The sequence below is a fragment of the Pyrus communis genome, chromosome 3, assembly GCF_041283825.1.
Source record: "Pyrus communis isolate YQ-2024b chromosome 3, ASM4128382v1, whole genome shotgun sequence".
In the NCBI taxonomy this organism is placed as follows: Eukaryota; Viridiplantae; Streptophyta; class Magnoliopsida; order Rosales; family Rosaceae; genus Pyrus; species Pyrus communis.
In genome coordinates this window covers 4,290,653-4,316,766 of record NC_142567.1, presented here as the reverse complement: position 1 = coordinate 4,316,766, position 26,114 = coordinate 4,290,653, and the positions used below count along the sequence as shown (strand labels likewise).

Genomic DNA, 26,114 nt, shown 5'->3' with positions numbered 1-26,114 from the left:
TCAAAATTTCATAACGATTCAACGATCTGATCTCTGCTTATCGCAATTTTAAGTGGTGGTCAACTAGGCAGTCAATTCTGAAACTACGTTAAAACATCAAAATTTCACTAAACGGATGTGAAAAATGGATTTGGAACGTCGAAACTAGCCTCAGATGAGTCTCGGGTGAAACCCAAAAAAGTCAACGTTCAATAGCAATGGAATATTCCCCAAGGCCCTTAGAATATTCATATTCCAATCTTATGTAGCTGTGTCAGGTCAGGTAAACCAAATGATTTTTGCAAAATTGGTTGAAATCTGGGTGATTTTCAAATCGCTATAACTTAGTCGTTTCTCAACCAAATTTGACCTATGATATATCAAAACGAAGCTAGAGAAGAGTAAAACACAATTATACTTGTTCGGAGTCCAAAAAATGACTAGAAACTATCTAAATTGATGGAAAGTCACTGCTCCATTGAAGGTCCTTGAAATGGCGTATGTGCACGAATTTTCAAGGAACAAACACCATAATCGAGTTCGTAGGGACGATAGGGAAGTTTTGATGGTGGTTTTGTATTAGAAAACTTGTCGGGAAAGGATGGTTGTGTGATATGATTCTCGGTGAGGAAGACAGTTTAAGAATGAGATAGGAAAGAAGTGAGAGATGGGAAGAGAAGAGAGGGCCGAGAGAATTCTAGAAAAATGGGGGTGTGTCCAACACACCCAAAGCCAAGAAATTCACATGTCCACATTAATCTAAAAAGACCAAAATTCCCTCAGTTTCCAAGCTTCGTAAAATCTTCGTTAGATCTCCAAATTTGATTTTGCTTGCGCCCACGCAATCATATCAACCGATACGTACTATCCAAATATGTAAAGAAATGTGGCAAATCATAGAAAGACCAAATATGTTGACAAATAATCCTGTTTAGTTCATTAAGGGCGTTTTCGTCTATTTAGTTATCGAAAAAACTATAGGCCTTAAATATAAACGCGTCGAAACTACGGATACGAATACGAAATACGTAATTTTAGACAGTGAAATCTGGGGACAAGAGATTTCACACCATTCCCATAGTCCCATGGGAATGATATTCTAGTGGATGTGGAATATGTTTCTAGGTGGGTCGAGGCAATTGTAGCACCAGATTAGTGGTTCTAAAATTCCTCCAGGGTATTCCTTCCATGGTTTTGAACTCCGAGGGTATAATCATATGTGCAAATTAAGGTCTCCAACAGGGTTTAGGATGTCCCCATACTGGGCTATTAAGCAGCTAAATTTTTACTCTAATTTAGCGGATGAAAAATGCAAGTTACAGTTGAATGAGCTTGAAGAAATTCATAATGAGGCGTAAGTTCAAGGATTTGCACGGATAAGGTGTTTTCTTCATTTCATAATGAGGGGTTTCATAATAATAATAAAACTCTTCGAAAGGAATTTTAGACAGGGCAGAAGGTGTTTTCTTCAATTCAAGATTAAAGTTGTTTCCAGGCAAACTTAAGTCTCGATGGGCCTTATGTCTAAGGTTTCGCATGGGGTTGTGGAGATTAAAGGTTAATGAGGTTATAGGTCATGAGTTCAAGGTTATGGTCATAGGCTGGAACTGTACTTGAAGTCATTGACTCTGAATGATCCTTAACCACCGGACTTCTGCTGCGTCTAACCACGTTAAATAAAGCGCTTTTAATTTTGTAACTCTTTCCTAACTTTCTTTAAGTTTTTTATTCAAGTTTTTCTAGACGCTTTTAATTTTTGTAAGCTTTATTTTATTTTCAATAGGTTCAAAAATTTAAGTTTTTCTAGTTTAAATTTTGTGTTTTACATTCTGTTTTTAATTTTCAAAAACACTTGGTTCAAAAATTTATGAGTGCCTTGTCACATTGTGCCGTGTAGGTTGGTAAAATAGGTTATGGATTAAAAAATTTGGGCTTTTGCAGGTAGCAAACAAAACATTTGTGTGGTCTGATTTTCAACTACAGCGCACATCCATAAAAGTAAAACTGGATCCTGCATCCAGCAGCAAGTTTACATTATCATCAACCACATACATCAGTTCTACATTATCAACTGGCAGAGAATTTAAAGCAGTTAAAGCAACAGAAATTTCAAACAAACAACAGTTATTGAGGGGGATTTTAGAAAACATACCAGGGCAATTCTGATGAAGTTTCTGCATTTGGACCCACTCGCTCCACTCAACTCACTCCCACCCCATAAATTATACATCACTGTGAAATTCCTAGATACACTTTCCTACAGATCGGGGGTCCAAATGCAGAAATGTCCACTGCGCTAGTCCGGTTAGTCCAAAGTTTCATCAGCTTTCAGTTAGGATTCATGCAGTGCTTTCAGTTTCGAAGCTCATCTGATTACACAGAGACATGAATTCAAAATTTTCAACATTCGTTAGAAGCTATGATCAAACAAACAGATGCAAGAATTCTGAGCTTTTTTAATTTCTAAGCTCATCTGATCAGTGATCACAGAGACTTCCAAAAAATCTTAAGGTTAACATCTATGCCTTTCATTTCTAACCCTTAAGAGCAGAACTAAGTTCCTGCATTTGTTTCAGTGATCCATCTAATAGTAATACCATAGTATGTATATGTATATATATGCTTTCAATAGCTGAAAATATACCTCAGTTTCGCCGTAGTGAGCGTAGATGTCAGCTATGTACTTAACAAAATTAAGCGGATCCTTAGAGCTGCTGCTGTCCATAATGGGGTCCTCATCCTCCAAATTTTCATCTTCTTCCTGCAGTAATCAACGGAATGTACCCAGTTAGCCTTCTGATATATAAAGATGGCAACTTTTGAATAAGAAAAGTGCTACTTGGGTGTGCTTAAGACACAAATACCATCCTACTTGGGTGTGCTTAACGAACATTGGCACATGAGCATCACAAGCCTCATCCTCAATATTCTCCACAGCCTTTGGATTTGCAGCAAATGAACTCACAGACACTTCCTTGGTTTCCTAATTACATGTAACCAATACCAAAAATTGTAATTCGAACTAAAATCGAAAAACCAAAAGGTAAACAAAAGATCCTTGTCATCATTCTAAAAGGTAGTACCTTCGGCTGCTGCTGGAGCAATTGTGCAAACCTCCTATACAAACATTGAAATATTAGTATCAAATTCTTTGGATAGCAACCTTCTCACGGGTCTATGTGGCAGATATGGCACGTTTTTCTTACATTCCACAGCATCTTTTCTGAATAACAGCGGTTATAATGTCTCGAATTAGTTCATTGGTAAACTAAAGGCTACTAGAAAACGAATCAAACATATTAAAACAAAAACATGGAAAGAGATTCATCAGATTGTAAGAAAATAAATGCAAACGAAGAACATAAATTTAAAAAATTCAGAAATTGAAAATTACGTTAAATTTACATCCTGGGGTTCTGCTACGTCTCTTACCTTGGAAATTTGAAGGCCTGACGAGAGCTGGGTTGTTCTCCTTTGATCCCATTTCGATCACCTCCAATAGGAAATCACCATCAAACAACAGAAATCAAAAACTCCAAATTAAAATTTGAATGAAATCAGAAAAACTCATGATCTAGAACACGAAGAACAATAAGAAAACGTCCGAAAATCTGAAAAACAATCGAAACCCGGAACATTCGAAATTTCAAAAAAAAAAAATCAAAAAAAACGAAAGATCGAAACAAATCGACAAACCTTTAAGAGAAATCAAGGGACTTGATCAAAGTAAGGCACATATCAAAGCATTGAATCTTCAAAATCCCGAGAGAGAAATGAATGGTATAGGAAGCCGCTCTCTCTCTCTCTCTCTGTATACACTGTGCGTCTGTGTTTCTCGTTGGGTTCTTAAAAGGGAATTTGCGAGAGCAGGGCATGTGCTCGTCTCGTTTTGAATGTAACGGCTACTAATTCCTGACCGTCAGATCTTAATACAACTGAAAAGTCTTGATTCTGTCTCTAACGGCTATCTCGCTTTCGTGCTCCGTGCCCTATTTATTATTTCAAATGTTTTCTTGCAGGTCTCCGGCCTGCTTCATTTTTTATTTTTTATTTTATTTTATTTTTTAAGTTTTAACTAAAAGTCTGCAATACTATTTATTTTAACGAAAAATCATATTTTTACACTAAAAAGTTAATCCTGCTACTATTCCTTTATTTTGTCATTATCGTTAAAACTCAAATTTTTCAAACTTTTTTCATTAGTTTTTTTTTTTCTTTTTTTTAGTTGGGCTGGGCCTTTTGACCCTTTTGTATCTAATAACAAGCCCCGTTGTACTATTTTTCTATATTTCCATGTCAACCCTAAACATAGAGCGCTGATGGATTCAGAATGTTGAAGTTTAGTCACCATAAAAAGGTTTACTCACTTTATAAGACTCATTCCTTTACAAAGTGATTTGAATGATAGCGAATGAGGATCCTTTCTGGATCCTTGGACCCTCTTTGTGAGGATCCTGACGATCCTTCAATCTTGCCAGTTTATCGTACATCGTACGGTCAATTTTCTTCAGATACTGTTTATATTCAATTTTAAATAAAAAAATTAAAATATTTTTTAACCGTACGATGTATGATAAACAGACATAATTGAAGGATCTCCGGATTTCTCACAAAGAGGATTTGGAGAGGATCCTCATTCGAGTTGAACACCTAACAAACTGGTGTTGGTTGTAGTCTGTAATTTCAATAAGAAAAAGAAAAACACTACTAGAAAAATGCCTTACAACAAGCAAAAGATTTACATGGAACAATTTACCACTATCGTAAAGTCTCAATCTACTATTACAAGACCATACGTAACACTCTACAGACACATAGCCTTGTATTGGTGATTGAGGACACCATTATAGGATAAACATGTTCCATGCAAGTGCATCGTAACCCTTATCTTCAGTAAAAAAAATTAGCTTCCCAAACCACATTATATGTTTGGATGAGGGAAATAAACATAAAATTTTGGTAAAAATTAGAATTTATAAATTGACAAGCATCACTTCTCTTGTTTGGATTCATAAACATAGAAATTTAGCATTTCTGTGTTGACAAAAAAAACTTGGAATTTGGGACCTCCAAATCCCAAATTCAAATTCCATGTATATATATATCATTTCTCAATTTCTATGATTAAGAGTTTAAAAATAACAAATTCCGTATTCAATTTCATTGTTCTTTTAGGTTAACCAAACAAGAAAATTTACAAATTCTAGAAAATAAAATCTCATCATTTCAATTTCCGTCATTTTTAAATTTCTTAGTAATCTTAAATTTTTCGCCCAAACATAATGTTAGTTGTAACTTGTATAAATGGCAAATTATCATTTACAAAAAAACTTGTTAAAACTAATAGAGGAGCTAAAATAAATCATAAATATATTTATAAGAGCAAACATAAAAATGAATTTATACAAAATCACTACATAAAAATGTACAAACGAAAATAGAGTGCAAACTTCCTACATACATTTCAATTTTTTTTGCTTTTTTTTTTTCACAATCCAAATTAATTACCTCCGGCTCAAAACCCTACCCCAGCCGCACCTACTCCTATCGCAGCCTGCCTGTGCGGCTCCAGCTTCCTATTCTTCCAAAAACACGTCTCCAGCGCCGCCGCAAGCTTAGGCGCCGCCCTCAGTGGCTCGGACTTGCATCGCGTCAAAACGAACGGCTCATAAGCAGCGGACCCCACTAGCTTCTGCCCGATCATCGTCGCCATCAACTGAACCGGAAATGAACAAGACGACCTAGGCGGCTACATCGTTATCGGTTGCTGAACCACCGGCGCCAGATGAGGCTTCGAGTCGATGCTCACCCGCTTCTTCGCCTTATCCGGTCCGTCGATTTATCTGGATCAAGCAAATCTCGTTATGATATTTTTGTGGCAATGTTAAGCTATTCTGAAGTAATATTTATGTGGCTATGTGATATGTGCAAATTTAGAAAGAAAAAAAAATTTCTTAACAGGCCATAATGACCTAACCTATTTTTGTGGCAATGTTAAGCTATTTTAACCATTAGGTAAAATGACCTAACCTGTTAAGAATCCGTTAAAATAATGGGTGTGACACGATACGATCCATCAAAATAACAAGTGTTACACGAAAACATTACGAACACGGCAAACACGACCCGTTTGCCAGACCTACATATCGAGGCACGTTCAAAGTGTCTAACCCGCATGAGGAGTCAATTCACCTATTTATAGGCCATGAGGAGTTAGTCTAGGCCTCAAACACTTTTCTAAGTCATCGGTACAAGTAGGGGTCAGTGGCAAGACCTGTCTACTCAAACATGCCCTTTATCTAGAGCAAGGCCGCATGTTCTCTACACAATAACGGAAAACAATCTACGCCAGTCAGTCTGGCGTGACATCCCACGTGGTCGAGTAAGTGCTGCTTTGATTGGACATAGTAGTTTAGTATCTAGTGGGAGTAACTGGTATAGCTAAGTTGTCGAAGTCAACTCATTCCTCTCGAAGTAGTTTCACTTCGCAGATAGATATGATTATACCAGGAACCACGTGATTATATCATCTCTCAGTGAAGAGGTACGAGGCACTGCCTCCACTCCGGGCTTGAACATTCATTATTCCGAGAAGGTGAAAATTATGGTCACACAGCCGCCGAGCGGGATGCTCGTGGTTGTGCATGACACGGGCTGCTAATTAAACTCAAGCCAGACTGTGCTTCTTCTTTTCTTCATTTACTATGATGCCTCTCCAATACAAGGTGGAGAGAACTATTTGTAAGCCAAGTCGTGAATGGACATTTCGCTTAGAATTGGGTCTAGAATGCTCGTCCGAGTGTGAGCCCAACCATAAATGCATATTTTCACATGGACCTAGTCGGAAGTAGACGATGTCTGCCCGCTAAGGTGAGAGAAAACATTACCCTAAGGCCCCAGGAAGGAGTGCACATTGCCCCCAACGCTCAGTTCGTGGCTGTTTGCCAGGATGTTGCTAGAAAGCAACGTCAACAACTGCCATCGTGTCTCGATGTGCTCAATAAGTTGATTCACCAAGGTCATATGTTGCATTGGAACGGACAGGTGTTGATCGCCTTTCAGGGTGGAAGAACTAAGATAATAGGCGTTTCCATTAGTAATGGAAGTGTAATGGATTTTAAGTACAAATTTGAGCTGGGACGAGTCAAATCTACGAAAAAACAAGAGAAAATAAGGTACAAATACCCATGTTCAATCGCTAATCTGACGGTCTGTCCAACAGAACCAGCCTAGGTTGCGATTGATCGGGGAACCAAGAATCGGTTTGACTGAACCGATCTGTAACTAATTTAGAGTGAAGGCCTCAAGAATTGGCTGGACCACTGGGACAGACCAGGTCTGGTCGTGGGTCGCGGGTCGTGGGTCCTTGAGGCTCCACGCGTTAGGCTCCCAGGTCATGGGTATGGTTAAGTTGCAGTGCAGCGCATGCCTGGGTTTGGCTTTGAGCCGCCAGTCTAGCTACTTCTGCAATGACTTGGGCTGCTGATCTGCTGCGTGGCATTGAAGCTGTCTCACAGGCCACTACAGCGGCGACTAAATTACTATTGTTACATAAGCGACAATCTAGGCTCTGCCTGAAGCTGTTTCACGGGCACTATCGTGCCCGCAAGGGTGCTCCGCAGTGGCAACCGTTCTGTTGAGCCTCAATGAGCAATGACGTATGGCCACATCCCGATCTCCATCGTTTATCCAAATGAACCATCATGTGCAAACTTAATAAAGAGGCCCACCTTATTTGAAAAAAAAATATATATATATATATATATATATTTCTAGACAATATATTCATGCAGAATTCAACAATAATTGAAACCAATATATCATTCTTACTAAATAAATAATCTCCAATTGCCATGAAATTATAATTCTATGAAAAAATAGAGCACGTCTGAAACACAGATATGGAAATACGCTTGTATTTGTGGATTAAAGTAATACGTTTTTTATTGCTAGAGAAAGTGAAAGGAAGTAATACACAAGTTTTTTTATTGCTAGAGAATTGTTTTAGTAGAAACTCCACTTAATCAATTGTAATATAGATACTATCATATGATGATGACTTTTCTTTTTAATCAATTTTTTTAATTATAAATTTACAAATGTGATAGGAGGATCAAAATTTTGAGGTCCTATGCCGCTACACCTTTTGCACATCCCCAACGCCCCCTCTAATTGTATCTTTTCCCCAAAGAACCTATAAAAATTCTAAGAATAGGAACGTGTGGAAAAATTTACGTATGTAATGGAAAAATTCAAAACTCGCAAGAGCATTTTTTGAGCGTTTAATAAGACTCTCAATGACAGCACTAATTTGTGGTAGCAAAAATCCGTCATATTGAGTCTTGACGAATTTGTACCTACAAGACAATAATAAACATATGTGATCAAGGGCCAAAGCCTCACGTGCAAATAGGTAAGGGGGTTTCGTCAATGGAGCTTTGATGCCTAAGTCACTGTCTCTGAAAAGATGAGTGTTTATGGCTTATATGCGTAGCAAAAGCTTACGAAAATTTTGATGGAAATGAGCTATTTATAGGCACGTGGCGGCTTCCCATTGGCTAAGGTGATTCATCTGTGGGTTGGATGTGGAAAGAATTATTCCAAAATATTAAGTAGAAGATAATATCTTAGGATGATGATGGTAGTATCCTTGATTGATTTTGATGAAGATTCCTTGCTTATTTGAGTTGATCTTCAATTAGAAGAAGATTAAAAGATGAGATTTATTAATTCTATCTTTAATGCCTTTGATTTGTCTTCCTTATCACGAACAGGAGAGCTTGGCAGTGTGGTAGTCTACTCTTGATGTTGAACTACACATGGGAATGTTCAATTTCCGATATACGTCAATGCTTAGAGCTAGGACTCGAATTCAACATTGGGCGAGGCTTCCTGAAGGGCTTATCTCGAATCTCATGCAAAATGTTGTTGAGAGAAGTGGAAAAGCCTCATGATGGTTTCGGATTTTATCGTTCTTACCCATCGTCTCAGGCGACGATTTCCTCCGCCTTGTCAAAGCACTCTGCCAAGGTTTTGGGCTTGTGGAGCTTCATGCTGAGCTCCAATTCTATAGGGAGTCACTTCTTTAAATTACGTAGTTTCAACACGTTTTATATTTACAACGTATAGTTTTTTAATAAGTAAATGGATGAAAACGCCCTTAATGACTAAACAAGATTCTTCATGGATGTATTTGATCTTTTCATGATTTGCCACATTTCTTTACATTTAGATAGTACGTGTTGATATGAACACGTGAGCATAAGCGGAATCGAATTTGGAGATATAACGAAGATTTTACGAAGCTCGGAAGGCGAGGGCATTTTGATATTCTTACATTAATTTCGACATGTGAACTTCTGGCCTATAGGTGTGTGCCACGTCGGACCCCCATTTTTCTAGAATTCTTTCAACCCTCTATTTTCACTTCTCTTCCATCTCACTCAAACTCTCTTTCTCATCGAGATCATCACATCAATCATCCCTTCCTAGCGAGTTTACTAAAACGAAACCACCATCAAAACTTCATCCAACTGAACTTTATGGAACTTTATGGCATTTGTTCCATGAAAATTCATGCACAGACTCCATTTCAAGGACTTCATTAGAGCAGTTTCCCATCAATTTTAGACAGTTTCTAGCCATCTTTTGGACTCCAAACATGTATAATCTTGTTCTACTATTCTCTAGCTTCGTTTGTCAAATTTGGTTGAGAAACAAGTGAGTTGTAGCGATTTGAAAATCACCCAAAATTTTGCCAACTTTTAAGAAATCGTTTTGTTTTTGGACGAACCGGGTCGACCCATATTCGGCCCAACCTAGTTACATAATCAGATTGGAATATTCCGTGGCCCTTAGGGAATTATGTCGTTGTTGACAGTTGACTTTTTTTTTGTTTTGTTTCGCTTGGGATCCCTCTTAGACTAATTTCGACGTCCCAAATCCATTTTTAACATCTGTTTAGTGAAATTTTGATGTTTTAATATAGTTTCGGTATTGACCACCTAGTTAACCACCACTTAAAATTGTGATTGCCAGAGATAAGAAAATCCAATGTTGTTTAAGGACGTTACAGATCAAAAATCCAATGTGCAGATCTTCTAGATCAAGTTACGTGAGGTTGTGGAACCTACAGTTGCCAGTTGATTGAGGGTCAATGTGTTTCAAATTCTTCTAGAATGTCCTAGAAGACACGTACAAGCGAGAATTAAGTGTTTTATTGAAATAATTCTTAAACGAGGCGTGTGAATTGTTCTAGGCGATAAATGTACGTGGATCCTTTATACAATCATCGCCTAGAACAATTCACACGTCTTTTTTTATAGTTCTTTTGATAAAAACATTTAATAATCGCATGTACACGTCATCTAGGGACACTCTAGAAGAATTCAAAATGCGTTGACCAAAGTCAACCCTCGATCAACTAGCAACAGTAAGTTCCACAACCCCACGTAACTTGAAAGGAAAGATCCGCACATTGGATTTCTAATTCGTAACTTTCTAAAATCCTCATTATGCTCCAAAAATAACATATTAAAATTTCATAACGATTCAACGATCTGATCTTTGCTTATCGCAATTTTAAGTGGTGGTCAACTAGGCAGTCAATTCTGAAACTACGTTAAAACATCAAAATTTCACTAAACGGATGTGAAAAATGGATTTGGAACGTCGAAACAAGCCTAAGATGAGTCTCGGGTGAAACCCAAAAAAGTCAACGGTCAATAGCAATGGAATATTCCCCAAGGCCCTTAGAATATTCATATTCCAATCTTATGTAGCTGTGTCAGGTCAGGTAAACCTATGATTTTTGAAAAATTGGTTGAAATCTGGGTGATTTTCAAATCGCTATAACTTAGTCGTTTCTCAACCAAATTTGACCTATGATATATCAAAACGAAGTTAGAGAAGAGTAAAACACAATTATACTTGTTTGGAGTCCAAAAAATGACTAGAAACTATCTAAATTGATGGAAAGTCATTGCTCCATTGAAGGTCCTTGAAATGACGTATGTGCACGAATTTTCAAGGAACAAACACCATAATCGAGTTCGTGGGGACGATAGGGAAGTTTTGATGGTGGTTTTGTATTAGAAAACTTGTCGGGAAAGGATGGTTGTGTGATATGATTCTCGGTGAGGAAGACAGTTTAAGAATGAGATAGGAAAGAAGTGAGAGACGGGAAGAGAAGAGAGGGCCGAGAGAATTCTAGAAAAATGGGGGTGTGTCCAACACACCCAAAGCCAAGAAATTCACATGTCCACATTAATCTAAAAAGACCAAAATTCCCTCAGTTTCCAAGCTTCGTAAAATCTTTGTTAGATCTCCAAATTTGATTCTGCTTGCGCCCACGCAATCATATCAACCGATACGTACTATCCAAATATGTAAAGAAATGTGGCAAATCATAGAAAGACCAAATATGTGGACAAATAATCCTGTTTAGTTCATTAAGGGTGTTTTCGTCTATTTAGTTATCGAAAAAACTATAGGCCTTAAATATAAACGCGTCGAAACTACGGATACGAATACGAAATACGTAATTTTAGACAGTGAAATCTGGGGACAAGAGATTTCACACCATTCCCATAGTCCCATGGGAATGATATTCTAGTGGATGTGGAATATGTTTCTAGGTGGGTCGAGGCAATTGTAGCACCAGATTAGTGGTTCTAAAATTCCTCCAGGGTATTCCTTCCATGGTTTTGAACTCCGAGGGTACAATCATTTGTGCAAATTAAGGTCCCCATACTGGGCTATTAAGCAGCTAAATTTTGACTCTAATTTAGCGGATGAAAAATGCAAGTTACAGTTGAATGAGCTTGAAGAAATTCATAATGAGGCGTAAGTTCAAGGATTTGCACGGATAAGGTGTTTTCTTCAATTCATAATGAGGGGTTTCATAATAATAATAAAACTCTTCGGAAGGAATTTTAGACAGGGCAGAAGGTGTTTTCTTCAATTCAAGATTAAAGTTGTTTCCAGGCAAACTTAAGTCTCGATGGGCCTTATGTCTAAGGTTTCGCATGGAGTTGTGGAGATTAAAGGTTAATGAGGTTATAGGTCATGAGTTCAAGGTTATGGTCATAGGCTGGAACTGTACTTGAAGTCATTGACTCTGAATGATCCTTAACCACCGGGCTTCTGCTGCGTCTAACCACGTTAAATAAAGCGCTTTAAATTTTGTAACTCTTTCCTTACTCTTTCCTAACTTTCTTTAAGTTTTTTATTTAAGTTTTTCTAGATGCTTTTAATTTTGTAAGCTTTATTTTATTTTCAATAGGTTCAAAAATTTAAGTTTTTCTAGTTTAAATTTTGTGTTTTACATTCTGTTTTTAATTTTCAAATACACTTGGTTCAAAAATTTATGAGTGCCTTGTCACATTGTGCCGTGTAGGTTGGTAAAATAGGTTATGGATTAAAAAATTTGGGCTTTTGCAGGTAGCAAACAAAACATTTGTGTGGTCTGATTTTCAACTACAGCGCACATACATAAAAGTAAAACTGGATCCTGCATCCAGCAGCAAGTTTACATTATCATCAACCACATACATCAGTTCTACATTATCAACTGGCAGAGAATTTAAAGCAGTTAAAGCAACAGAAATTTCATGCTAGCATAGATAGTCAAGCAAACAACAGTTATTTTGGGGGATTTTAGAAAACATACCAGGGCAATTCTGATGAAGTTTCTGCATTTGGACCCACTCGCTCCACTCAACTCACTCTCACCCCATAAATTATACATCACTGTGAAATTCCTAGATACACTTTCCTACAGATCGGGGGTCCAAATGCAGAAATGTCCACTGTGCTAGTCCGGTTAGTCCAAAGTTTCATCAGCTTTCAGTTAGGATTCATGCAGTGCTTTCAGTTTCGAAGCTCATCTGATTACACAGAGACATGAATTCAGAATTTTCAACATTCGTTAGAAGCTATGATCAAACAAACAGATGCAAGAATTCTGAGCTTTTTTAATTTCTAAGCTCATCTGATCAGTGATCACAGAGACTTCCAAAAAATCTTAAGGTTAACATCTATGCCTTTCATTTCTAACCCTCAAGAGCAGAACTAAGTTCCTGCATTTGTTTCAGTGATCCATCTAATAGTAATACCATAGTATGTATATGCTTTCAATAGCTGAAAATATACCTCAGTTTCGCCGTAGTGAGCGTAGATGTCAGCTATGTACTTAACAAAATTAAGCGGATCCTTAGAGCTGCTGCTGTCCATAATGGGGTCCTCATCCTCCACATTTCATCTTCTTCCTGCAGTAATCAACAGAATGTACCCAGTTAGCCTTCTGATATATAAAGATGGCAACTTTTGAATAAGAAAAGTGCTACTAGTACTAGACAGTAAGACACACATACCATCCTACTTGGGTGTGCTTAACGAACATTGGCACATGAGCATCACAAGCCTCATCCTCAATATTCTCCACAGCCTTTGGATTTGCAGCAAATGAACTCACAGACACTTCCTTGGTTTCCTAATTACATGTAACCAATACCAAAAATTGTAATTCGAACTAAAATCGAAAAACCAAAAGGTAAACAAAAGATCCTTGTCATCATTCTAAAAGGTAGTACCTTCGGCTGCTGCTGGAGCAATTGTGCAAACCTCCTATACAAACATTGAAATATTAGTATCAAATTCTTTGGATAGCAACCTTCTCACGGGTCTATGTGGCAGATATGGCACGTTTTTCTTACATTCCACAGCATCTTTTCTGAATAACAGCGGTTATAATGTCTCGAATTAGTTCATTGGTAAACTAAAGGCTACTAGAAAACGAATCAAACATATTAAAACAAAAACATGGAAAGAGATTCATCAGATTGTAAGAAAATAAATGCAAACGAAGAACATAAATTTAAAAAATTCAGAAATTGAAAATTACGTTAAATTTACATCCTGGGGTTCTGCTACGTCTCTTACCTTGGAAATTTGAAGGCCTGACGAGAGCTGGGTTGTTCTCCTTTGATCCCATTTCGATCACCTCCAATAGGAAATCACCATCAAACAACAGAAATCAAAAACTCCAAATTAAAATTTGAATGAAATCAGAAAAACTCATGATCTAGAACACGAAGAACAATAAGAAAACGTCCGAAAATCTGAAAAACAATCGAAACCCGGAACATTCGAAATTTCAAAAAAAAAAAATCAAAAAAAACGAAAGATCGAAACAAATCGACAAACCTTTAAGAGAAATCAAGGGACTTGATCAAAGTAAGGCACATATCAAAGCATTGAATCTTCAAAATCCCGAGAGAGAAATGAATGGTATAGGAAGCCGCTCTCTCTCTCTCTCTCTGTATACACTGTGCGTCTGTGTTTCTCGTTGGGTTCTTAAAAGGGAATTTGCGAGAGCAGGGCATGTGCTCGTCTCGTTTTGAATGTAACGGCTACTAATTCCTGACCGTCAGATCTTAATACAACTGAAAAGTCTTGATTCTGTCTCTAACGGCTATCTCGCTTTCGTGCTCCGTGCCCTATTTATTATTTCAAATGTTTTCTTGCAGGTCTCCGGCCTGCTTCATTTTTTATTTTTTATTTTATTTTATTTTTTAAGTTTTAACTAAAAGTCTGCAATACTATTTATTTTAACGAAAAATCATATTTTTACACTAAAAAGTTAATCCTGCTACTATTCCTTTATTTTGTCATTATCGTTAAAACTCAAATTTTTCAAACTTTTTTCATTAGTTTTTTTTTTTCTTTTTTTTAGTTGGGCTGGGCCTTTTGACCCTTTTGTATCTAATAACAAGCCCCGTTGTACTATTTTTCTATATTTCCATGTCAACCCTAAACATAGAGCGCTGATGGATTCAGAATGTTGAAGTTTAGTCACCATAAAAAGGTTTACTCACTTTATAAGACTCATTCCTTTACAAAGTGATTTGAATGATAGCGAATGAGGATCCTTTCTGGATCCTTGGACCCTCTTTGTGAGGATCCTGACGATCCTTCAATCTTGCCAGTTTATCGTACATCGTACGGTCAATTTTCTTCAGATACTGTTTATATTCAATTTTAAATAAAAAAATTAAAATATTTTTTAACCGTACGATGTATGATAAACAGACATAATTGAAGGATCTCCGGATTTTATAGGCCTACATATCGAGGCACGTTCAAAGTGTCTAACCCGCATGAGGAGTCAATTCACCTATTTATAGGCCATGAGGAGTTAGTCTAGGCCTCAAACACTTTTCTAAGTCATCGGTACAAGTAGGGGTCAGTGGCAAGACCTGTCTACTCAAACATGCCCTTTATCTAGAGCAAGGCCGCATGTTCTCTACACAATAACGGAAAACAATCTACGCCAGTCAGTCTGGCGTGACATCCCACGTGGTCGAGTAAGTGCTGCTTTGATTGGACATAGTAGTTTAGTATCTAGTGGGAGTAACTGGTATAGCTAAGTTGTCGAAGTCAACTCATTCCTCTCGAAGTAGTTTCACTTCGCAGATAGATATGATTATACCAGGAACCACGTGATTATATCATCTCTCAGTGAAGAGGTACGAGGCACTGCCTCCACTCCGGGCTTGAACATTCATTATTCCGAGAAGGTGAAAATTATGGTCACACAGCCGCCGAGCGGGATGCTCGTGGTTGTGCATGACACGGGCTGCTAATTAAACTCAAGCCAGACTGTGCTTCTTCTTTTCTTCATTTACTATGATGCCTCTCCAATACAAGGTGGAGAGAACTATTTGTAAGCCAAGTCGTGAATGGACATTTCGCTTAGAATTGGGTCTAGAATGCTCGTCCGAGTGTGAGCCCAACCATAAATGCATATTTTCACATGGACCTAGTCGGAAGTAGACGATGTCTGCCCGCTAAGGTGAGAGAAAACATTACCCTAAGGCCCCAGGAAGGAGTGCACATTGCCCCCAACGCTCAGTTCGTGGCTGTTTGCCAGGATGTTGCTAGAAAGCAACGTCAACAACTGCCATCGTGTCTCGATGTGCTCAATAAGTTGATTCACCAAGGTCATATGTTGCATTGGAACGGACAGGTGTTGATCGCCTTTCAGGGTGGAAGAACTAAGATAATAGGCGTTTCCATTAGTAATGGAAGTGTAATGGATTTTAAGTACAAATTTGAGCTGGGACGAGTCAAATCTACGAAAAAACAAGAGAAAATAAGGTACAAATACCCATGTTCAATCGCTAATCTGACGGTCTGTCCAACAGAACCAGCCTAGGTTGCGATTGATCGGGGAACCAAGAATCGGTTTGACTGAACCGATCTGTAACTAATTTGGAGTGAAGGCCTCAAGAATTGGCTGGACCACTGGGACAGACCGGGTCTGGTCGTGGGTCGCGGGTCGTGGGTCCTTGAGGCTCCACGCGTTAGGCTCCCAGGTCATGGGTATGGTTAAGTTGCAGTGCAGCGCATGCCTGGGTTTGGCTTTGAGCCGCCAGTCTAGCTACTTCTGCAATGACTTGGGCTGCTGATCTGCTGCGTGGCATTGAAGCTGTCTCACAGGCCACTACAGCGGCGACTAAATTACTATTGTTACATAAGCGACAATCTAGGCTCTGCCTGAAGCTGTTTCACGGGCACTATCGTGCCCGCAAGGGTGCTCCGCAGTGGCAACCGTTCTGTTGAGCCTCAATGAGCAATGACGTATGGCCACATCCCGATCTCCATCGTTTATCCAAATGAACCATCATGTGCAAACTTAATAAAGAGGCCCACCTTATTTGAAAAAAAAAAAAATATATATATATATATATATATTTCTAGACAATATATTCATGCAGAATTCAACAATAATTGAAACCAATATATCATTCTTACTAAATAAATAATCTCCAATTGCCATGAAATTATAATTCTATGAAAAAATAGAGCACGTCTGAAACACAGATATGGAAATACGCTTGTATTTGTGGATTAAAGTAATACGTTTTTTATTGCTAGAGAAAGTGAAAGGAAGTAATACACAAGTTTTTTTATTGCTAGAGAATTGTTTTAGTAGAAACTCCACTTAATCAATTGTAATATAGATACTATCATATGATGATGACTTTTCTTTTTAATCAATTTTTTTAATTATAAATTTACAAATGTGATAGGAGGATCAAAATTTTGAGGTCCTATGCCGCTACACCTTTTGCACATCCCCAACGCCCCCTCTAATTGTATCTTTTCCCCAAAGAACCTATAAAAATTCTAAGAATATGAACGTGTGGAAAAATTTACGTATGTAATGGAAAAATTCAAAACTCGCAAGAGCATTTTTTGAGCGTTTAATAAGACTCTCAATGACAGCACTAATTTGTGGTAGCAAAAATCCGTCATATTGAGTCTTGACGAATTTGTACCTACAAGACAATAATAAACATATGTGATCAAGGGCCAAAGCCTCACGTGCAAATAGGTAAGGGGGTTTCGTCAATGGAGCTTTGATGCCTAAGTCACTGTCTCTGAAAAGATGAGTGTTTATGGCTTATATGCGTAGCAAAAGCTTACGAAAATTTTGATGGAAATGAGCTATTTATAGGCACGTGGCGGCTTCCCATTGGCTAAGGTGATTCATCTGTGGGTTGGATGTGGAAAGAATTATTCCAAAATATTAAGTAGAAGATAATATCTTAGGATGATGATGGTAGTATCCTTGATTGATTTTGATGAAGATTCCTTGCTTATTTGAGTTGATCTTCAATTAGAAGAAGATTAAAAGATGAGATTTATTAATTCTATCTTTAATGCCTTTGATTTGTCTTCCTTATCACGAACAGGAGAGCTTGGCAGTGTGGTAGTCTACTCTTGATGTTGAACTACACATGGGAATGTTCAATTTCCGATATACGTCAATGCTTAGAGCTAGGACTCGAATTCAACATTGGGCGAGGCTTCCTGAAGGGCTTATCTCGAATCTCATGCAAAATGTTGTTGAGAGAAGTGGAAAAGCCTCATGATGGTTTCGGATTTTATCGTTCTTACCCATCGTCTCAGGCGACGATTTCCTCCGCCTTGTCAAAGCACTCTGCCAAGGTTTTGGGCTTGTGGAGCTTCATGCTGAGCTCCAATTCTATAGGGAGTCACTTCTTTAAATTACGTAGTTTCAACACGTTTTATATTTACAACGTATAGTTTTTTAATAAGTAAATGGATGAAAACGCCCTTAATGACTAAACAAGATTCTTCATGGATGTATTTGATCTTTTCATGATTTGCCACATTTCTTTACATTTAGATAGTACGTGTTGATATGAACACGTGAGCATAAGCGGAATCGAATTTGGAGATATAACGAAGATTTTACGAAGCTCGGAAGGCGAGGGCATTTTGATATTCTTACATTAATTTCGACATGTGAACTTCTGGCCTATAGGTGTGTGCCACGTCGGACCCCCATTTTTCTAGAATTCTTTCAACCCTCTATTTTCACTTCTCTTCCATCTCACTCAAACTCTCTTTCTCATCGAGATCATCACATCAATCATCCCTTCCTAGCGAGTTTACTAAAACGAAACCACCATCAAAACTTCATCCAACTGAACTTTATGGAACTTTATGGCATTTGTTCCATGAAAATTCATGCACAGACTCCATTTCAAGGACTTCATTAGAGCAGTTTCCCATCAATTTTAGACAGTTTCTAGCCATCTTTTGGACTCCAAACATGTATAATCTTGTTCTACTATTCTCTAGCTTCGTTTGTCAAATTTGGTTGAGAAACAAGTGAGTTGTAGCGATTTGAAAATCACCCAAAATTTTGCCAACTTTTAAGAAATCGTTTTGTTTTTGGACGAACCGGGTCGACCCATATTCGGCCCAACCTAGTTACATAATCAGATTGGAATATTCCGTGGCCCTTAGGGAATTATGTCGTTGTTGACAGTTGACTTTTTTTTTGTTTTGTTTCGCTTGGGATCCCTCTTAGACTAATTTCGACGTCCCAAATCCATTTTTAACATCTGTTTAGTGAAATTTTGATGTTTTAATATAGTTTCGGTATTGACCACCTAGTTAACCACCACTTAAAATTGTGATTGCCAGAGATAAGAAAATCCAATGTTGTTTAAGGACGTTACAGATCAAAAATCCAATGTGCAGATCTTCTAGATCAAGTTACGTGAGGTTGTGTTTTACATTTTGTGTTTTAAGTTTTTCTATAGGTGTTTTACATTTTGTGTTTTGTGTTTTACATTTTGTGCTTTATTTTATTTTCAATAGGTTCAAAAATTTAAGTTTTTCTAGTTTAAATTTTGTGTTTTACATTCTGTTTTTAATTTTCAAATACACTTGGTTCAAAAATTTATGAGTGCCTTGTCACATTGTGCCGTGTAGGTTGGTAAAATAGGTTATGGATTAAAAAATTTGGGCTTTTGCAGGTAGCAAACAAAACATTTGTGTGGTCTGATTTTCAACTACAGCGCACATACATAAAAGTAAAACTGGATCCTGCATCCAGCAGCAAGTTTACATTATCATCAACCACATACATCAGTTCTACATTATCAACTGGCAGAGAATTTAAAGCAGTTAAAGCAACAGAAATTTCATGCTAGCATAGATAGTCAAGCAAACAACAGTTATTTTGGGGGATTTTAGAAAACATACCAGGGCAATTCTGATGAAGTTTCTGCATTTGGACCCACTCGCTCCACTCAACTCACTCTCACCCCATAAATTATACATCACTGTGAAATTCCTAGATACACTTTCCTACAGATCGGGGGTCCAAATGCAGAAATGTCCACTGTGCTAGTCCGGTTAGTCCAAAGTTTCATCAGCTTTCAGTTAGGATTCATGCAGTGCTTTCAGTTTCGAAGCTCATCTGATTACACAGAGACATGAATTCAGAATTTTCAACATTCGTTAGAAGCTATGATCAAACAAACAGATGCAAGAATTCTGAGCTTTTTTAATTTCTAAGCTCATCTGATCAGTGATCACAGAGACTTCCAAAAAATCTTAAGGTTAACATCTATGCCTTTCATTTCTAACCCTCAAGAGCAGAACTAAGTTCCTGCATTTGTTTCAGTGATCCATCTAATAGTAATACCATAGTATGTATATGCTTTCAATAGCTGAAAATATACCTCAGTTTCGCCGTAGTGAGCGTAGATGTCAGCTATGTACTTAACAAAATTAAGCGGATCCTTAGAGCTGCTGCTGTCCATAATGGGGTCCTCATCCTCCACATTTCATCTTCTTCCTGCAGTAATCAACAGAATGTACCCAGTTAGCCTTCTGATATATAAAGATGGCAACTTTTGAATAAGAAAAGTGCTACTAGTACTAGACAGTAAGACACACATACCATCCTACTTGGGTGTGCTTAACGAACATTGGCACATGAGCATCACAAGCCTCATCCTCAATATTCTCCACAGCCTTTGGATTTGCAGCAAATGAACTCACAGACACTTCCTTGGTTTCCTAATTACATGTAACCAATACCAAAAATTGTAATTCGAACTAAAATCGAAAAACCAAAAGGTAAACAAAAGATCCTTGTCATCATTCTAAAAGGTAGTACCTTCGGCTGCTGCTGGAGCAATTGTGCAAACCTCCTATACAAACATTGAAATATTAGTATCAAATTCTTTGGATAGCAACCTTCTCACGGGTCTATGTGGCAGATATGGCACGTTTTTCTTACATTCCACAGCATCTTTTCTGAATAACAGCGGTTATAATGTCTCGAATTAGTTCATTGGTAAACTAAAGGCTACTAGAAAACGAATCAAACATATTAAAACAAAAACATGGAAAGAGATTCATCAGATTGTAAGAAAATAAATGCAAACGAAGAACATAAATTTAAAAAATTCAAAAATTGAAAATTACGTTAAATTTACATCCTGGGGTTCTGCTACGTCTCTTACCTTGGAAATTTGAAGGCCTGACGAGAGCTGGGTTGTTCTCCTTTGATCCCATTTCGATCACCTCCAATAGGAAATCACCATCGAACAACAGAAATCAAAAACCCCAAATTAAAATTTGAATGAAATCAGAAAAACTCATGATCTAGAACACGAAGAACAATAAGAAAACGTCCGAAAATCTGAAAAACAATCGAAAGCCAGAACATTCGAAATTTCAAAAAAAAAATAAAAAACGAAAGATCGAAACAAACCCACAAACCTTTAAGAGAAATCAAGGGACTTGATCAAAGTAAGGCACATATCAAAGCATTGAATCTTCAAAATCCCGAGAGAGAAATGAATGGCATAGGAAGCCGCTCTCTCTCTCTCTCTCTCTCTCTCTCTGTATACACTGTGCGTCTGTGTTTCTTGTTGGGTTCTTTAAAAGGGAATTTGGGAGAGCAGGTGCTCGTCTCGTTTTGAATATAACGGCTACTAATTCCTGACCGTCAGATCTTAATACAACTGAAAAGTCTCGATTCTGTCTCTAACGGCTATCTCGCTTTTGTGCTCCGTGCCCTATTTATTATTTCAAATGTTTTCTTGCAGGTCTCCGGCCTTTTTATGCTTTTTTTTTTTTTTTTTTTTTTTTTTTAACCAAAAGTATGCGATACTGTTTATTTTAACGAAAAATTATATTTTTACACTAAAAAGTTAATCCTGCTACGATTCATTTATTTTGTCATTATCGTTAAAACTTAAAATTTTCAAGTATTTTTCATTAGGTTTTTTTTTTTATTATTAGTTGGGCTGGGCCTTTTGACCCTTTTGTATCTAATAACAAGCCCTGTTGTACTATTTTATTATATTTCCATGTCAACCCTAAACATAGAGCGCTGATGGATTCAGAATGTTGAAGTTTCTGTGTAAAAATATCATTCTACCTCATTGGCCTACATTAGTCACCATAAAAAGGTTTACTCACTTTATAAGACTCATTTCTTTACAAAGTGATTTGAATGATGGCGAATGAGGATCCTTTCCAGATCCTTGGACCCTCTTTGTGAGGATCCTAACGATCCTCCAATCTTGTCAGTTTATCGTACATCATACGGTCAATTTTCGTCAGATACTGTTTATATTCAATTTTAAATAAAAAAATTAAAATAATTTTTTACCGCACAATGTATGATGAACAGACATAATTGAAGGATCTCCGGAATCCTCACAAAGAGGATTTGGAGAGGATCCTCATTCGAGTTAAACACCTAACAAACTGGTGTTGGTTGTAGTCTGTAATTTCAATAAGAAAAAGAAAAACACTACTAGAAAAATGCCTTACAACAAGCAAAAGATTTACATGGAACAATTTACCACCATCGTAAAGTCTCAATCTACTATTACAAGACCATACGCAACACTCTACAAACACATAGCCTTGTATTGGTGATTGAGGACACCATTATAGGATAAACATCTTCAGTAAAAAATTAGCTTCCCAAACCACATTACACTATATTTGGATGAGGGAAATAAACATGGAATTTTGGTAAAAGTTAGAATTTATAAATTGAAAAGCATCACTTCTCTTGTTTGAATTCATAAACATAGAAATTTAGCATTTCTGTGTTGAAAAAAATAACTTGGAATTTGGGACCTTCAAATCCCAAATTCAAATTCCATATAAATAGATGTCATTTCTCAATTTCTATGATTAAGAGTTTAAAAATAACAAATTCCGTATTCAATTCCATTGTTCTTTTAGGTTAACCAAACAAGAAAATTTACAAATTCTAGAAAATAAAATCTCATCATTTCAATTTCCATCATTTTTAAATTTCTTAGTAATCTTAAATTTCTTCACCCAAACATAATATTAGTTGTAACTTGTATACATGGCAAATTATCATTTACAAAAAAACTCGCTAAAACTAATAGAGGAGCTAAAATAAATCATAAATATATTTATAAGAGCAAACATAAAAATGAATTTATACAAAATCACTACATAAAAATGTACAAACGAAAATAGAGTGCAAACTTCCTACATACATTTCAATTTTTTTTTTCTTTTTTTTTCACAATCCAAATTAATTACCTCCGGCTCAAAACCCTACCCCAGCCGCGCCGACTCCCATCGCAGCCTGCCTGTGCGGCTCCAGCTTCCTATTCTTCCAAAAACACGTCTCCGGCGCCGCCGCAAGCTTAGGCGCTGACCTCAGTGGCTCGGACTTGCATCGCGTCAGCACGAACGGCTCATAAGCAGCGGACCCCACCAGCTTCTGCCCGATCATCGTCGCCATCGACTGAACCGGAAATGAACAAGACGACCTAGGCGGCTGCATCGTTATCGGTTGCTGAACCACCGGCGCCAGAGGAGGCTTCGAGTCGATGCTCACCCGCTTCTTCGCCTTATCCGGTCCGTCGATTTTCTTGACGTGTCGCTCCGGCAGGCACCGGATGAAGTCCGTGCCGCACACCCAAGTCTCCTTCGACACCTCCATCGACAGCTTCGGCTCGCACATCATTAACAGCAGGCAGTCCGGTAACACAGACTTTTGACCGGCGTTCTTGGACCCTGCACCCAGTTGGGTATTCGGGTTATCGAGCTCCGGTTCATGTTCTGGCTCCGGTTCGGGTTCGGGTTCGGGTTCGGGTCTATCTACCATCACTGTCTCTGTTTCTTCTTCCGTTGACTCCTCTGCAACTTCAGCCTCTGTTTTCTCTTCTAGTTCTTCCGACTGTACAGAGTCAATGGAAGATTCTGGAATCTTCTCCTCACTCACCTCCTCTTCTCTCTCTTCATCTTCTTCTTGCTCTTGCTGCGCTTGTTCTTCAAGTTCTATATTTTCTGGATCTACGACAACTTCAGTCGAACACAAATATTCCGACACTGCTCGCTGTCCTGTCGCATCCGATTCTTGTTCTTCATCTTGTTCGAAAAACTCTTCTTCCACTTGGCATTCGACTTTCTCTTCGATCTGTCGCACTTCATCGAAAATTTGCAGACATTTTTCTTGGTTCTCACCCAAATCTTCTTTCAATTCCTCGTCTTCTTCGAAACCCAAACTTTCTAGTTCTTCCAACTCTCCATGCTCTTTGCCTTCTGTAACCCATTCCTCACACTCTCCATCCTCCCGCTCCGCCGCCGCCTCCGCCTCCAACCCAGTTTCCATTTTCTCAACCACTTCTCCAGCACCTTTCTCTGCTTTTACATTACTACCCTCATTGTTCCCCTCTTGATCTTCTTCTTCATTTTCCTCAGCAGCAGCAGGCATCTCCCAGAATCTATTAGCAAGAGCAGCCATTTTAACCGGATCAGATCTACACCTCATGAGCAAAAGAGCATTCTTCGGAGGCGCACAAATACTCACTCTCCCTCCTCCTTCCTCCTCCACTCCACCCTCATTGAATCTCTCTTCCTTGAACTCAATCCCTTCAAACAACTGCCTCCGCTGGCTACGGCCGCCGCTACTATCGCTATCCTTCTCCGTCCTCTCCTGATCTTCCCCCACCACTAGCTCAATCTCCCTCCCTTTCCCGTCCCCGTCTTGCAACGCCACAAACCACCGCGCAAAAACCGCACCGCAAGAAGACGAGCCTCCACTCTCTGACCTCACCTCCTTACTGCTACTACTCTCTTCCTTCTCCTTGTCATTCGCCAAACACGAAGACCGGTTCGGAAACAGGCAGTTAAACTCCGACCCAAAAGCCCTCAGGGCCTCGCAAATCGTCAGGGGAAAATGAACCCACCTCTGGTTCCTCTGCCTCAAGCATTCCTGCTGATTTTTACTATGACTACTACTTATCTGGTGATTCGGAAAGTGCAAACCTTGGAAGTTGTTGTTGAAAAGATCTTGACTTTGAGTAGCTGAGTTGTTGGAGCTCTCTGATCTTCTGAAACTCGCCTCGCTTCCCCTGCGTCTGGATCTGGTAATTATCCTCATTTTCTTGCCCTGTTTCTTGGTCTTCACCCTCACCTGTCCGATACACGTGACTTTAGGGGAGGAGGGTTCTGGGTTTTCGATACCACACCCGCGTTTTTTGTTTATACCGCCGTTCGGGAACATCGGAGAGGCTTGGCCACCCCTGATGCTACCGCTGGTTTTGAGGCGGCGGCTGAGCGAAGAGGAGAGGGAGAATTGGGAGTTAGGGTCTCCGCCTCTGGCGCGGCCGGGGCTAAGGAGGGACTTGGAGGAGAGCTTCATGGAGGAGGAGGAGGAAGAGAGGCGGGATGTGGTGAAGCAGACGAAGAACTCGCTGGTGGTTGTACTAGCTGTGCTGCTGCTGCTTTTGGTGTGATGGGGTCTCTGATCTGACTCCATTGTTTCTTCTCATTATAACGTTTTACTGAGCTGTGGATGTGGCATTAGCATTAAACAGAAGACGATAGGGTTGTGAGGTTATGATTGATGGAAGATTTGTTTGGTTTGTATGGTGGGTTAGGCTGCTGCACACAGAGAGAGAGAAAGAGAGAGAGTTATTGGTAATGGAAGGGTGACAGAATGGAGTTTGTCTTTATCATAATGTAACCCAGTAGTGTAAGGATCTGGTTACGTTGGGCCTCTCCTTGCTGTGCATGCGTTATAATTACATCATAATAATACCCTTGGTGTTGTTTACACCATATAAAAGGTAGTGCTCTCCGTACTCGAATTTTTACTTATCACACATTCTTATTAATTTTTAGTTATTAGATCAAATCAATTGAAGAAGATTAATATCCAAAATTAATAAAAATGGGAGGTAAAATGAGTGTGTGAATAAGGGTGAGAGGTAACATGTGGTACAAATATGTCATTTAGTTGTATTTTATTCACTTATAAGTTACAGGTTTGAATTTGAATCTTATGGACGAGAGTTTGATAATATATTCTCTCTATAGTGTAAATAAATTATTCGTAAAAATTACGATGCAAATATGTTATAAGCGTAATATTGCTTTCATAGAATATCACTTAGATATTATGACGTATTGTGTTGTGTGTGGGTAGGTGGATAGTTGGAGTACTTCATAGGTTGGGGTGTTTTGACACTTGGGTTACTTCAACTCTGAGGTACTTAAACTCTCATAGAATATCAATCCAAGTGTTAAGATGTGTTGTGTGTAGTTAAATGGATAGTAGGAGTACGTAGTATTTTAGATGTTTTAACCGTTAAATTTTTATTTAAAAGTGTAAAAATTAAAACCTAACCATTAAGAAACTCAAAAAAAATTGGAGTGAGCATGCAGGGGATTTTTGCTTTTTAGATTTCGCCTTTAGGTGGAGAATCTTGGTATGCAAATGTGAAAGTCAT

General features: G+C 38.3%; 1 protein-coding gene and 3 long non-coding RNA genes across 18 annotated transcripts; all 4 read right to left on the bottom strand.

Annotated features, from left to right (window-relative positions):
- Window positions 1-1,346: 1,346 nt before the first annotated feature.
- LOC137714726 (uncharacterized) lies at window positions 1,347-3,807 on the bottom strand. 8 transcript variants are annotated; one of them, XR_015960515.1, is made up of 7 exons: window positions 3,412-3,637; window positions 3,186-3,202; window positions 3,063-3,096; window positions 2,852-2,962; window positions 2,624-2,740; window positions 2,132-2,348; window positions 1,347-1,990 (listed from the first exon to the last, which is right to left on the bottom strand). It is a non-coding gene; the product is annotated as an uncharacterized LOC137714726 (long non-coding RNA). The 8 variants fall into 8 exon arrangements; XR_015960514.1 differs by adding an exon at window positions 3,676-3,807 and having other exon boundaries at window positions 1,950-2,348; window positions 3,412-3,472; XR_015960517.1 differs by adding an exon at window positions 3,676-3,807 and having other exon boundaries at window positions 1,950-2,348; window positions 2,844-2,962; window positions 3,063-3,202; window positions 3,412-3,472.
- Window positions 3,808-5,332: 1,525 nt separating this feature from the next.
- Window positions 5,333-14,316, bottom strand: LOC148697781 (uncharacterized). Of its 5 annotated transcripts, XR_015960513.1 has the most exons (7): window positions 14,185-14,316; window positions 13,921-13,981; window positions 13,695-13,711; window positions 13,572-13,605; window positions 13,353-13,471; window positions 13,132-13,247; window positions 12,447-12,866 (listed from the first exon to the last, which is right to left on the bottom strand). It is a non-coding gene; the product is annotated as an uncharacterized LOC148697781 (long non-coding RNA). The 5 variants fall into 5 exon arrangements; XR_015960512.1 differs by lacking the exon at window positions 14,185-14,316 and adding an exon at window positions 5,333-5,822 and having other exon boundaries at window positions 12,650-12,866; window positions 13,572-13,711; window positions 13,921-14,152; XR_015960510.1 differs by having other exon boundaries at window positions 13,572-13,711.
- A 5,047-nt stretch (window positions 14,317-19,363) lies between these two features.
- LOC137714231 (uncharacterized) lies at window positions 19,364-21,241 on the bottom strand. 4 transcript variants are annotated; one of them, XR_015960508.1, is made up of 7 exons: window positions 21,097-21,241; window positions 20,838-20,898; window positions 20,612-20,628; window positions 20,489-20,522; window positions 20,270-20,388; window positions 20,049-20,164; window positions 19,364-19,783 (listed from the first exon to the last, which is right to left on the bottom strand). It is a non-coding gene; the product is annotated as an uncharacterized LOC137714231 (long non-coding RNA). The 4 variants fall into 4 exon arrangements; XR_015960507.1 differs by having other exon boundaries at window positions 20,489-20,628; XR_015960506.1 differs by having other exon boundaries at window positions 20,838-21,240.
- A 1,519-nt stretch (window positions 21,242-22,760) lies between these two features.
- On the bottom strand, window positions 22,761-25,324 carry LOC137715190 (uncharacterized). Its single transcript, XM_068454433.2, has one exon. The coding sequence runs from the start codon at window positions 25,139-25,141 to the stop codon at window positions 22,922-22,924; it is 2,220 nt and encodes a 739-aa protein (XP_068310534.1). The 5' UTR covers window positions 25,142-25,324; the 3' UTR covers window positions 22,761-22,921.
- Window positions 25,325-26,114: the final 790 nt, after the last annotated feature.

Excerpts from the sequence above, each read along its gene's own strand:
- LOC137715190 (XM_068454433.2), bottom strand. The coding sequence starts at position 25,141 with ATGGAGTCAGATCAGAGACCCCATCACACCAAAAGCAGCAGCAGCACA.